Source organism: Pistacia vera, unplaced genomic scaffold (genome assembly GCF_008641045.1).
Source record: "Pistacia vera cultivar Batoury unplaced genomic scaffold, PisVer_v2 Contig277, whole genome shotgun sequence".
NCBI classification, from domain to species: domain Eukaryota; kingdom Viridiplantae; phylum Streptophyta; class Magnoliopsida; order Sapindales; family Anacardiaceae; genus Pistacia; species Pistacia vera.
The window spans coordinates 16,018-27,981 of NW_022196087.1; the positions used below are offsets into that span (position 1 = coordinate 16,018).

At 36.9% G+C, this 11,964-nt stretch overlaps 2 protein-coding genes across 2 annotated transcripts; one reads left to right on the plus strand and one right to left on the minus strand.

Moving 5' to 3' along the window:
* Positions 1-263: 263 nt before the first annotated feature.
* Positions 264-3,595, minus strand: LOC116133905 (IQ domain-containing protein IQM1-like). The gene is made up of 9 exons (XM_031419576.1): positions 3,391-3,595; positions 2,437-2,965; positions 2,217-2,331; positions 2,042-2,107; positions 1,835-1,923; positions 1,624-1,711; positions 1,295-1,525; positions 1,099-1,200; positions 264-1,007 (listed from the first exon to the last, which is right to left on the minus strand). Exons 2-9 carry the CDS (start codon positions 2,913-2,915, stop codon positions 573-575), a joined length of 1,605 nt encoding a protein of 534 aa, XP_031275436.1. The 5' UTR covers positions 2,916-2,965; positions 3,391-3,595; the 3' UTR covers positions 264-572.
* A 4,586-nt stretch (positions 3,596-8,181) lies between these two features.
* On the plus strand, positions 8,182-9,767 carry LOC116133913. The gene is made up of 4 exons (XM_031419584.1): positions 8,182-8,380; positions 8,870-9,110; positions 9,190-9,242; positions 9,439-9,767. The coding sequence occupies exons 1-4, from the start codon at positions 8,182-8,184 to the stop codon at positions 9,765-9,767; spliced, it is 822 nt and encodes a 273-aa protein (XP_031275444.1).
* Positions 9,768-11,964: the final 2,197 nt, after the last annotated feature.

Sequence of the window (11,964 nt, forward strand, 5' to 3'; positions counted from 1 at the left end):
GATATATAAATGAAGTGGGCATGCATTAAATGATTTAATAATTTTACATAGGATGTTACATAATTTAAGATTTAAAATTTAGAATATATCTTGAGATGAGTGAATTACTCTTATATCAAAGTAATTTTAAGTGTTAGCTTATTGTTAGTTTGTTACACAAATTTTAAATATAACAACTATGTTTTAAATAATACATCCCTTGAAGCAAGGAAAAAAAAAAAAAAAAAGGAATTTCGAATTGGAAGGAAGAAAATGACATAAAAAGAATGATTTATTGAATATGATTGTATATTTATATTACTTCATATTTTCTGTTTACATGAAAGAATAGGTAAAACCCAAACACAATTGGGTTAAAATTAAGCCATAAGGAAAATTCAACTAATGAAAAAACAGTAAGAAAGTCACAAAAAAATTATTTTCTTACAAAAAAAAAAAAAAAAAAATCACGGTCAGTTCCATCTGTCCCCGCCTCAGTTCTAACTTCTAAAAACCTAAAGTCGGGGCACCAGTGATACCCAAAATGGCAAAATCCTACTAATGTTGACCCATCATTAAACCCATTGTGGAGCTTAGCTGGTGGCAGGAATTGGAGTCCTTGGGCTAGGAAGGCCCATGTACGAGATCCTTGGTGAGAGACGAACCTTTGGGCTGGGCCTTGGAGAAGGAATTGGCCCGTATTTAACAAACGGCGCGGTTGGTGGACGAGGCGATAGGCTAACTTGTTCCAGTGCTCTCGACTGTAAATCTGCAGGGTAGTCTCGCACACAACCGATGCGGGGTCCAGCTCCTGTGGTCCAGTTGCAGGGCAAGCGTTTTCCTACATCAAACGAAGGTACTTCTGCGTTGGAATCATCATTTATGTCAATCTTTTCTTTTTGATTAACGGTTGTGATTGTAGCTGCCTTGATACTGTGGTCCACATCAGGGCCCACCGGTGGCTTTTGTTTTGATTCCTCGCCGGTGACCGTAATTGAAGAGGGATTGTCATCATCAATGGCATACCTCTGAAACAAAACAATGAAGCAACATTTCTATATTAATTCTTGAATAAATAAAAAATGCAATATATATAATATTATCGCAGACAATTATTACCTTTACATTAGCGAGGTCAACATGGTTCTCCTCAAGAAAACTGATGAATTCCCGGAAGTTCTCTTCTGTTGGGTGATAGTGACCACTATAGGGCCATATTGCCTGCAAAAAGAAAATATTATATCAGTCATCTTCTTTAATTTTAGGAAAAAAAATATTATCACTGCAGAATTAATAATTGTGATGAAAGAGTTACCTCAAGAATTCCGTCGTGAGCAACTAATCTTCCAGCTGCGGTGGTGGCGCCACCTGCTAGAAAACTGGAGTGTTGAAACGAGCCTTTCTTCTTTTGCGCAACGTACAAAGCCCGACTGGTACTCAGCACAAATATCCATTTCGAACCTTCAATGGTTTCTATAGGCATTCCACTTTGCTTATAAATAAGTTTCCCGCTTTCAACTATTACCTCAAATGCTTCTCTTTCTTTCTGCAATGAAAAAAAAAAAGACAAAAAGGAAATTGGATAAACTTCCCATCACACTGTAAATAAATGAATATCCATGCATTAATTAATAATTAACTTACTGGTCCAAGATATTTGATACATTGGCGATGAAGAACAGACCTAGGACATTTCTCCAGATTTACTTCTTTACCATCTCCAACATCCAACCTTCATTGCAGAAAGCAGTAAAGTTAATAATAAAGTCACAAAGCTAATTAATCTAAAGGATTTATAACATCTCTAGCTATAAAAGACAGAGACTTAAAAAGATAATGAAACATTTTAATATACCAGTAAAAGAAAGGTTGGCTGCTCTGGCTTTTAAACCAGACATCATAATACATGTGTAGATTGTGGCCATATCGATGCCGTGGATCAATCTGCTCAATGAATAAAATATAATATATTAGACCAACTACGTATAAATTATTCAAATAGGGCTACACTACAACTATATGTACAAGAGACGCTAAAGAAAATCAATTTCGGTAGACTTACAGCTTCAAGCCAATGCTGTAAAGCCAGTTTTTGAGCCTTGTCATCTTTCGACAGCCCCTTCCCCACCTGGCCACGTAATAACACACAATCAATATAATATATATTTATATATAAAAACATTATGATAATTAATACGTGATTACGAGATAAATTTGGATGTAATAGAAAAAAGTACCTTAGCTACTCTTGTCCTGGCCCTTGCCCACCGTGATACGGCAGTTTCTGGTTTCTCAATATTGAAGAATGACACAGAACTCCGCTTGAGAGCTGCAAAGTCTAATGCCTTCCACCTACATTAATTAATACATAAAAATAGAAATATATTATATATAGAAGTAAAAACAAACAGCAAACAAGATCACAACATATCTAGAAATGGTTGGTGAGACACTAACCACAGCTCCTCAACCACAACCGCACAATCTGCAAGGTTTCTTCGAGTTCTGTAACTCTTATAAACCTTTTGAAGTTTAACTGCAGCTGCATCGAGTTCACTCACTGGTCTTGGTGAAAACAAGATTGCTGGTTCAGGAAGAGAAAGTGCAGGAATGGGATAATGCTTCAATCCCTCTTTTCTATTCAAAGTTTTATTTGAAACTCTCTCTTTGTCTTGAAGCAGATCCTTGAATGAAAAACTTGTTTCAAGTAATACATTTTCCGGTTTGTAACTCTTTAAACTTCTTCTGGTTTTAGTAGTTATGATTTCATCAGACTTGTTGGTCACGTTTTCTGAATCTCTTTTCTTGAAGCTGTTTACCCTAACCGTGACCTCTCCATCTTTGGTATCGAAGCTGATGTTATATGCCAAACTGAAGAACCTATGTTTTAGAATTTCTTCCCACGCTGATAAGAGCAATGAAAGCGATAAACCCATAGATATTCAAGGACCAATCGGCTTCAATTTGTTAGAATACAAGCCTCCACCTGCTCAATATAATTAAGAAAGTTATGATATTGCAAAGTAATACAGAAATGATGAAGTTACAGGCAGAGACAAATTCAGACAAGATGAAATTATAACTGTTGCTTTATTATGAGAAATAGTGATTATTGGTTCTTAAATATTTATTCATTGGTTTTCATTTGTCATATTCTTTAAGTTTTCCTTTTTTAATATCCAATTATTCACTCACAAATCCCCTGGCCTAGTTTTCTTATCTGAAGTACTGACATTAGTCTAACCCGACAAAAGAAGGAAAAAAGCTAATAAAAGCAAAAGCTAAAGCTAAAGCAGAAGGCATGGTGGAACTACACCAACCCCCCAGAATGAATAAAAGAATGAATTGATGTCAAATTATTGAAGCCAGACATTGGATCATTACAAAAAGAACTCTTTGATGCCTATTTACCTGTAGTTAATTCAGAAACCAGTGCTTGATCCAAAAACGTTTTCTTTGTTATTCTCTCTCTGTTTCTCAGACAAATAATGTAAATTTTAAATGGGAAAAGCAAACTCCGGCCCTATAGGTAGAAGAGATGTTGTTGATTCTTGACTACCCCCCGTCTTCCTTTATATACAACAAGAAGTCCACTATATGGCACTAACCCTTCAAAGACGTAACAACCCAACAAAAGAGAGGCACAGGAGTGTTTGAATTCTTGCAACTAATGATCAACTCAAAAGGTTTTGAATGGAAAGTTTTTGGTGGGTTGGAATCAAGGAATAGTTTTCCAGGCTGAAGACCACGAGTTTTGATGAATTCAAAGCCTGAACTTTTGAATATCTTGTAGGGTGTGAAACCCGCCTTATATAGATTGTGTTCTTAATCTAAACATGGAAATGGAAAGATAGAAAGAGGAGAGAGATAGAGCGGTCAAAGAAAGTAAGCCCATGAGGTATTTCCATGAAAAAACACGATATTGCTTTAAAATCTCCACACTTAATCTGTATGTTTTGTTGGGTTTCATACTTTCATTCATAACAGTCAACAACCATTTAGTCATGTCTTCGGTCATGCACGCGCCTTTACGTTCTGGTGCTCTAAATATGAGTAAGTGACCTTGTCCCACCCATGGTTTGGCCTAATGACTTTTCCGGCCCAAAAAGTTTCCAAATACAATTTTATTACCCAAACGTTATGTTCAATTAATAATTTTCATTAAATATAGTGATATTCATTGTTGAAGACGAAAATATACTTTACTATTTGACTTAATTATTATTATCTAAAACAAAAAATGCGGCAAACAACAGTGTCGCTTGAATGATGAACGACGAGCAAGTGGGCAGCAGGGTGGTGGGGGTTTTGTAGAGTGGGGGCTGGTGAAGCAAACAGTGGTGACAACTTGGATTTTGGCCACTAGATTCGGCCAAAATTTAGTTGGAAGCGACGAAACCCTAATCCAAATGGCATTGGCCAACAGTGGGAGCAATTAGGCAGTAGTCAAGGGGGTTTTGGAGTATGATGTCGGGGAATCTAGTGGTGGTGACGGTTTTGATTTTGGCCATCAGAATTAGTCGAAATTCAACTAGAAGGGGTGAAACCTTTATCTAAATGACAGCGACAGTGGGAGCAATTAGGCAATAGTCAAGGGGTTTTTGGAGTATGGAGGTTGGGGAATCTGTTGGTGGTGAAGGGGCAAGCCAACACTACTAGTTTCAGTCTAGTCATCAAGAAAAGGCCAAATACGGCTGAGAAAATTATCGTTCTAGTTGAGGAGTTATGAAAATGGGAAAAAGGTGATGAAATATGTCAGTTTTGATGAGAAAATCGATAAAGATCATTGCAAAATGCCGATGGTTGTAAAACGAGAAAAAGGAGAAGCAACTGGCCAAGGAAAGAAGGAGAAAATCGAAAGATTGAAATTAGTGCTAATTGACTATGTTACCCTTACTTATAATGGACTTTTGATTATTTTATTCTTCTTTACAGTGAAATTTACTAATATAATTATGTTGTGGGTAATAAAATTATATTTTGAAATTTTTTAGATGAGATAGTATCCTTGGGCAAAACCTAGGATTGGGAAAAAGTCGTTTACTCTATAAATATTTTATCACCGCTGGCGCTGCTGCGTTCATTTTCCATCTCTTTCTTGACTTGTTATCATAAATACATAAAATAAATTTCTATCTGCTCCTTCAGTACTATGAACCACCATCAACCTTAATGGTACGAGAGGTTTTTGAGGCGGTAAGTTAACATCATCCACCGTTACTTTTATTTTGTTGGATATTTTATCCCGAAACTGTTGCACCCTATAGTTGAATACATGTACACACATAATTAATTTTTTTTTTTTAAAAAAAATCTGTTTTAGATTTGTCAATTTTTGACTTCCTTATATCTATTTGTCTAAAACTCAAAAAAGGCTATTCATATTCTCTCTTATTCAAAGGAAAGAATGCCCATAAAACTATGCTATTATATATACTTATGTTTCTATAAAATAATAATATGAAGCTACAGTTAAGGGCATACTAGAGACTATAATTTATTCGGCACACGAGGAGCATTGGTTTCCCATGAGTTGCAATGAAGGGAAACGTTTTATGAAGACTACAATGTGGTCAAGATCAACTCGTTTGGTCAAAATCGAAGACCACTACTAATGTATTGGGAATTTCTAATTTGATTCTATTTTGAACTTTCTATAAATCAGACTTTTCTATGCATTGCCCATCCTTAACGTTGGAAAATTAAGAGATGATTATGAATAATCTTATAGCTATGGCCTCTGAACAATAAAATTAAAAAAAAAAAAAAAATATTCTTTAATTAATCTATTATCTAGACCACTGAACAAGCAAAGTTTGGTTTGAAGGCAATTTTATATTTGACTGATGGACTGCCATATATTTTAATTTAAGAATTAATTTAGGCTTGTTCGTTACTTTAAACACGTTCTTCTGGTCCCGGAATGACCACCACACCATTGTTGAGGAGTGCTGGAAATTTCGAGCAGCAACGCCTTGGAAATTTAAATTTACAACTCCCAAGTCTTTTCTAACTTATTTTTCAAGTAAAAATTTAATAAGCAGTCATCCACGTGACAACAACTGGTTAATTTTATTAAATTCTGAAAAGCTATTAGTCAAGTGGGCATGATTGTCATTTTTAAGAAGACAAGCGAGTAAAGGAGACCGACCAAAATTTCTTCGCTCTTGGGGACCCAAAGAAAATGGGCATTTTAGTAAAAAAAAAAAAATAAATTAAGTAACTCTGCTAGCTGTCAGAGTCGTTGATGGGTCGGCAACGTGACGTGTGCCGTACCTTATTTCTTGAATGGCTGCTACGGCAATTGTCAACGTACTAAATTGGGTCTCCCCATTTTATTACCATGAACACCCAAACCAAATACCTTGACAAAAATTAAAAATGGATATTTCAAATATATATATATATATATATATATATGGATTATTTTGTATGATATAACACTTTACAATATGCTAATAAATAAATTACTAATTTTTGAAATTCATGAGGCATCTCATGTTATAATACTTTAATAAATAAATTAGGGTTAATTACAATAATTTCCTGTAAGTATAATTAATAACAAAAACTCCCCTATATAGAAATAACAAAATTTTCTACCATTAAGTTTTGATATTAAAATAAACTACAAAGAAATATCAGGGATATTGGGATAATTAGGTAGTTATTGATTAAAGCATGAAGATTTTTACTATTTTTTGAAATTGCAATGACAATTTTGCTATTTGATTAAACTTAAAAGGTTGAGAAATAACCCCATATATTATTTTTACATGGAAAAACAATTTGACTTAATTCAGTGAAAAAAAATATTGTGATTATGTTAAAAAATGGTTAAACAAAAGTCTATACCAATACATTTTGTCACGATTAAGTTGGGTCTTTAAATAAAATTTGGTATAATCCGCAACTTGATGATATATTTATAACAAAAATTGATTTCGTCAGCCAAATATTATACCAAATCAGGTTTTAAATATATAGAGCAATACAAATCCCAAATCCAGTTGGTGATGATTATTAAGATTAGTTAGAAAATAATTGATTCGAGTGGAATTGAAGGAATCTGAACTTGTCCCGAAAGGATTAGGGCCTTATATTTAAATTGGGTTGATGGACAGAAGTGGGTCTCTGATCCAATAAAACTTATGGAGTTAAAAAATTAAAATACAAGATTAATCATAAATTTATTTAATTATATAAATACATAGCTTTGTTGAATATCAGTAATTGAAATTTAAATGCTGATTGATTGATTATTATTCATTTTTGTATCGTATAATTACATTGTACCTTAAATTATCATGTAATCAGAGGGAGATCAAAGGTTTAAACCCTGAATTCAACATTTATTTATTAAAAATAAATCATCAAAAAGATTATGCACATGTCATTCTTCTAGTATTAATTTCAAGTTGAATAACTGTAAGCTCTATTTCACCAAAATTTACATTTATTTTGTATTTTATATAATTTAATATGCACATCAAATTTATGGAATTAAGCAACAGTTACATAAGTCCAAGAGATGCATAATAAATATAGAGCAAACGACATGTTCCCCCTAGGCTTTAGCGAAATCTCAAGTTCATACCCATTGCATTTATTCCAAATTGACTTGTTCTATTACCATCTTGCCCTTCACTTTTGATTTCACCCCACCCCACCCCACCCAACCAACATCACCACCACCCACCAAACCCACTTAGCCGTCGTTCAGGCCTAGTTTGGCTTGATTCCGATGTCGATTAACCAATCCGGAGAATTGCCAGAATTCGAGTCGAAAGTGGAAGGGTTTTGGAGAGGGAGATGAAAAGATCATGATGGTGGTGTTAGATTGGTCAATTGGCGCTAGAATCGAGCTAGATTAGGCCTGAATGACGGTCGAGTGGGTTTGATGAATGGTGATGGTGGTGGCGGCAGCGGCTGGATGGTAATAGTGGCTGGGTGGGAGTGAAATCAAAAGTGAAGGATAGGATGATAATAACATAAGTCAAAATTCAAAATTAACTTACAATATTTGTTTAAGGGTGATATTTTAAAATAAATATAATCAGGGGTATAAACTTATAATTTCGCTAAACCTCAAGCGAGAGCCGAGAACTGAGAACATGTCGTTTGCTCATAAATATATATTAATAATTTGTTTTATAATGGTTGTACAATAGAGGAATACACTTGTTAAGTTGTGATTGGTAGATGACAACTGGTAGCGCTTCTAAACAAAATCATAAGCCGCTTTTTAGTGGGACGCAACGTTGCATAGTCCAATCTGGCAGACAGCCAGACACACAAAAGATTCGGCTTCCATTTTCTCTTCTCCTCTTAATGCTGAAACCAGCGATCCAAAATCTCTCTCAACAAACGCTAATGGCAGACTCAACACAATCTTTCCAAGGTACGTACTTATCGTCTTATTTTGGTTAATTCTCTCAATGCTTAAATTTTCTCTCATCTATTGAATTGATTATGGATTTATATCCCAACTTTAACCTATTGATTTACATAAGTTTACCAGTGGTGATACTTGCTTTTGTTTTGGTAGAATGTGCATTTCTGGTTCTTGAATAAGTCATAGGAATTGATATGTCTTGTTTTAACATGTGATCCTCGGTTATAATAAAAACAGTCCACATGCACTATGTTGGATTCTTGTTTGTTTGTTTCAAATTTGCAGTTTCTTCTCCTAAAGCATGAAGTTTATCAGCAACCCAATGGGACATTTGTTGTTCTCTTTACTTTTTCATCGTTTGTTTTAAATTGCATCTTCTATTCATGCCTAATGGCTTGATGCTTACCACCATATTTATCGCAAAATGGTGCCCCATTTGTTGTATGTAGAAGCCGAACTGAGCGTTGATGCATTTAAAATTCTGTAATGTGGCAGATAAAGATGCAAAAGCACCCAATATATTTGAAAGTGCGAATGAAAAGATTGAAGCTGTTTTACACACTGAAAGAACACTTAACAATCACAAAGAGACTCATGGTATGCGAAATGGAATTGATGAAAACACCCCTTTAAGTGATGTCAAAGCGCCTAATATGTTTGAAAGAGCCAAGGAGGAGATTGAGGCTCTTGTTGAAACAATCCATCAGAAGATAGAGTCTCAAACTAATGAAAAAAGGTTTGAATAATGAATGAGAAATTTAATTTGAGGGGTTTTGTTTGGTTATCTAATTGTTGTTGTGTGATATTTGATTCAGGAATCAATCTTCAAAGGCAGGGTCAAATCAAGAGAAATTAGATTCTTTGACAGGTATGAATTCCCATTCTGATATGTTCATTCAGGCTTTAGACAGCTTTATGGTGGTTTTGATTTTTGATTGCTCTTTCCATGTCTAAGATATTTACCAGTTGGAAAAGTTTCAGTGCTAATATACAATATTCTCCTGTTTTGTTATAAGCATTGTTAAATTATTCCTTCTTTGATTGTTGAACCTCAATGTTAACAGAGAAAGAGGTCAAGGCCCCGACTTTAATTGAAAGAGCAATGGAAGAAATTGAAGCTCTCATCCACCACGAAAAGTCGCCGCCCCATCATCATAAAGAAACACCTGGAAGGAGTGATGACATCAACGAGAACACACCCATTAATGAAGTTAAAGCACCAAATGTATTTCAACGAGCAAAGGAAGAAGTTGAGGCACTTGTTGAAACAATCCATCCCAAGAAAGAACCAACCAAGTTTACCTCCTCATCTAAGAAGGAAGGAGGATTCTGGTCTTCCATTGCAAGGATTTTAAAAAAAGTATGCTCTCCTTTGGCTACAAAGAGAGATTAATATCATCAGGGATCAAAGCCTAAATACAGAGATTTGCGTTAGGAATTTGTTTTTTGTTTTGTCAAATTTGTGTGAATGTTTATGAATAAGTGAATACATTGTAACAAACATCATATCACATTGAATCTAGCCTCACTATAAACATGTTATGCTTGAAAAAGTAGGGCTGACACAGAGTCTTGTCAGCATGGGGTGGTTAGAACTTAGGAAGGTTTTGCGACCGTTCAGACGCGGCCACGTCGCATAATGACGCAAGTGGCATGCCACTGTCAGTGCAGTGGGTGAGTGCCAGGTTAGCGGATGGTTGAAAATCGTCCACGTGTCCAATCCCTGCGAGAGTCGAGGAAATTACTCGGGCAGGTGAGCAATGGGACGCAGAGAAAGATTTGCACGGTATCCACCCACTTGCAGATTTAGTAATTATTACCTTGGTTTATCCCACTATAAATAGAGGCATTCCCTCTCATTTGCGGGATCTCATTTGCGGGATTAGCTAATTTTCCTCCAGAATAGCTTACTCTCTCTCTCTCTCTCTCTCTCTCTCTCTCTCTCTCTCTCTCTCTCGTATTCTCTAAACAGTAGCTCAGCTCGCTGAACGCGACCTGACCTTATCAGTAATACAATATCAGTGGACGTAAGATTCGCTTTTGAGCATCCGAACCACTTTAAATATTGCCTTTCACCCATTATTAAAGAATAATGTTATGTGCACTAACCAAAAACTATACAACCCAAGTACTAACTGACGTGGCAGACCTCTCTTATAGCCACGTCAGTTCGCCACAAAAACTAAAAAAAAAAAATTTCAAAATTTCAATTGTTAGTACTTGGATTAGTATAATTTGGTTAGTGCACATAGTATTACTCATTATTAAATTCAATCCCCTCATATCACGTGCGACTTCTAATTCTCTTTAGCATTTCCCACGTGCGAATAGTTGGTGTCAAAATCAAGCATCAACAGTTTGACGCTAGAAGAAGGGACTGATTTAGTACTTGCTCTTCATCAAAAAAATCTCTAACTAATCGGCCCCACCACAGCAAATGGCTCGCGGTTTCGAATCTGAGCGAACCAATTATGGCAATGAAGAGATCCCCTAGGTACAAGAGGACACTTCTCTTGAAGTGCCGCCAGTCCAGCAGAATATCATGGGGGATATCCCTTCAAGCTCGCGGCTTGATTCGGCCGTCATGAGTTACCTAGAGAGGTTTAATAATACTCTCCAAACGGTCAGCCAAATGCTAGACCGATTGGATCGAGTCGTGCCACCTGAATCTAATGAGGCGGTGCCACCGCCAAAGACGCCTGTAGGTCGCGTGAAAGTACGGAAGAGGGCAAAAGCCCATACCGTGTGCACTGCAGCACGTCAAAAAAAAGGGAAAGCAAGTGGCGCCTAGCAAACCCAAAGGCTCCGAGGGACTAGCGAACACCGATCGCACCCCGGGTAGAATACCCGTGGCGTTGCGACTCGATGACATGTCGCGGAATGAGCTGTCCCACGCCACGTCGCATGGGCACTCCCATAAAAGTGCAAGGCGGGGAGATTCTCATTATCTCCAAAGTGACGACTTTGATCGTCATCATGCAGGGGATTCTCACCGTCCGTGGGTCGGTTCGTACCACCGTAGAGGTCGAAAAGATTCCCCGAACCACTCAATGCCATCACACGGCTCCAGCCAGCATGTGTCGAGCCGGAGCCCCCAGCTGAGGTAAGGAGGAGTCCGATTTGTGGTCTCTCCTCAACCACAACCGTGAGGGTCGAACCCACGTTGCGAAAAGTGATCCCTAGATAGCTCCGTTGCCTTAGATTAAGGAGCTACAGTGAGCTTTGGATCAATTTAAAGCTCAACAAAATGAGTAAAGGCAGGTCGTAGAGGCGTCTTCCTTTTCTCCAGTAGTGTTAGCCGCCTCTCTCCCGTCAAGATTCAGAATGCCCGACATGCAAGCATTCGATAGGAATTCCGATCCGCAGGATCATTTGTACGAGTTCAATGACCTCATGAAACTCCACCAAGTCTCTGACTTGGCAAAATGTCGTTGCTTGGCGGTAACCCTTATCTCCCATGCCAAGCAATGGTTTAGGTTGCTCCCAGCAGGATCAATCAGCTTGTCGCCTCAAATGAGCTCGACATTTCTGAGGCACTTCCAAGCAAACAGGAAGTTCTCAATGCCGCTAAGCTACCTAAACAACATACG

Coding starts and splice junctions, on each gene's coding strand:
- LOC116133905 (XM_031419576.1), bottom strand. CDS start 2,915: ATGGGTTTATCGCTTTCATTGCTCTTATCAGCGTGGGAAGAAATTCTA. Junction 1,924..2,041: donor TACAGCATTGGCTTGAAGCT/GTAAGTCTACCG, acceptor TTCATTGAGCAG/ATTGATCCACGGCATCGATA. Junction 1,526..1,623: donor GTATCAAATATCTTGGACCA/GTAAGTTAATTA, acceptor TTTTCATTGCAG/AAAGAAAGAGAAGCATTTGA.
- LOC116133913 (XM_031419584.1), top strand. CDS start 8,182: ATGACAACTGGTAGCGCTTCTAAACAAAATCATAAGCCGCTTTTTAGT. Junction 8,381..8,869: donor CTCAACACAATCTTTCCAAG/GTACGTACTTAT, acceptor GTAATGTGGCAG/ATAAAGATGCAAAAGCACCC. Junction 9,111..9,189: donor TCTCAAACTAATGAAAAAAG/GTTTGAATAATG, acceptor TATTTGATTCAG/GAATCAATCTTCAAAGGCAG.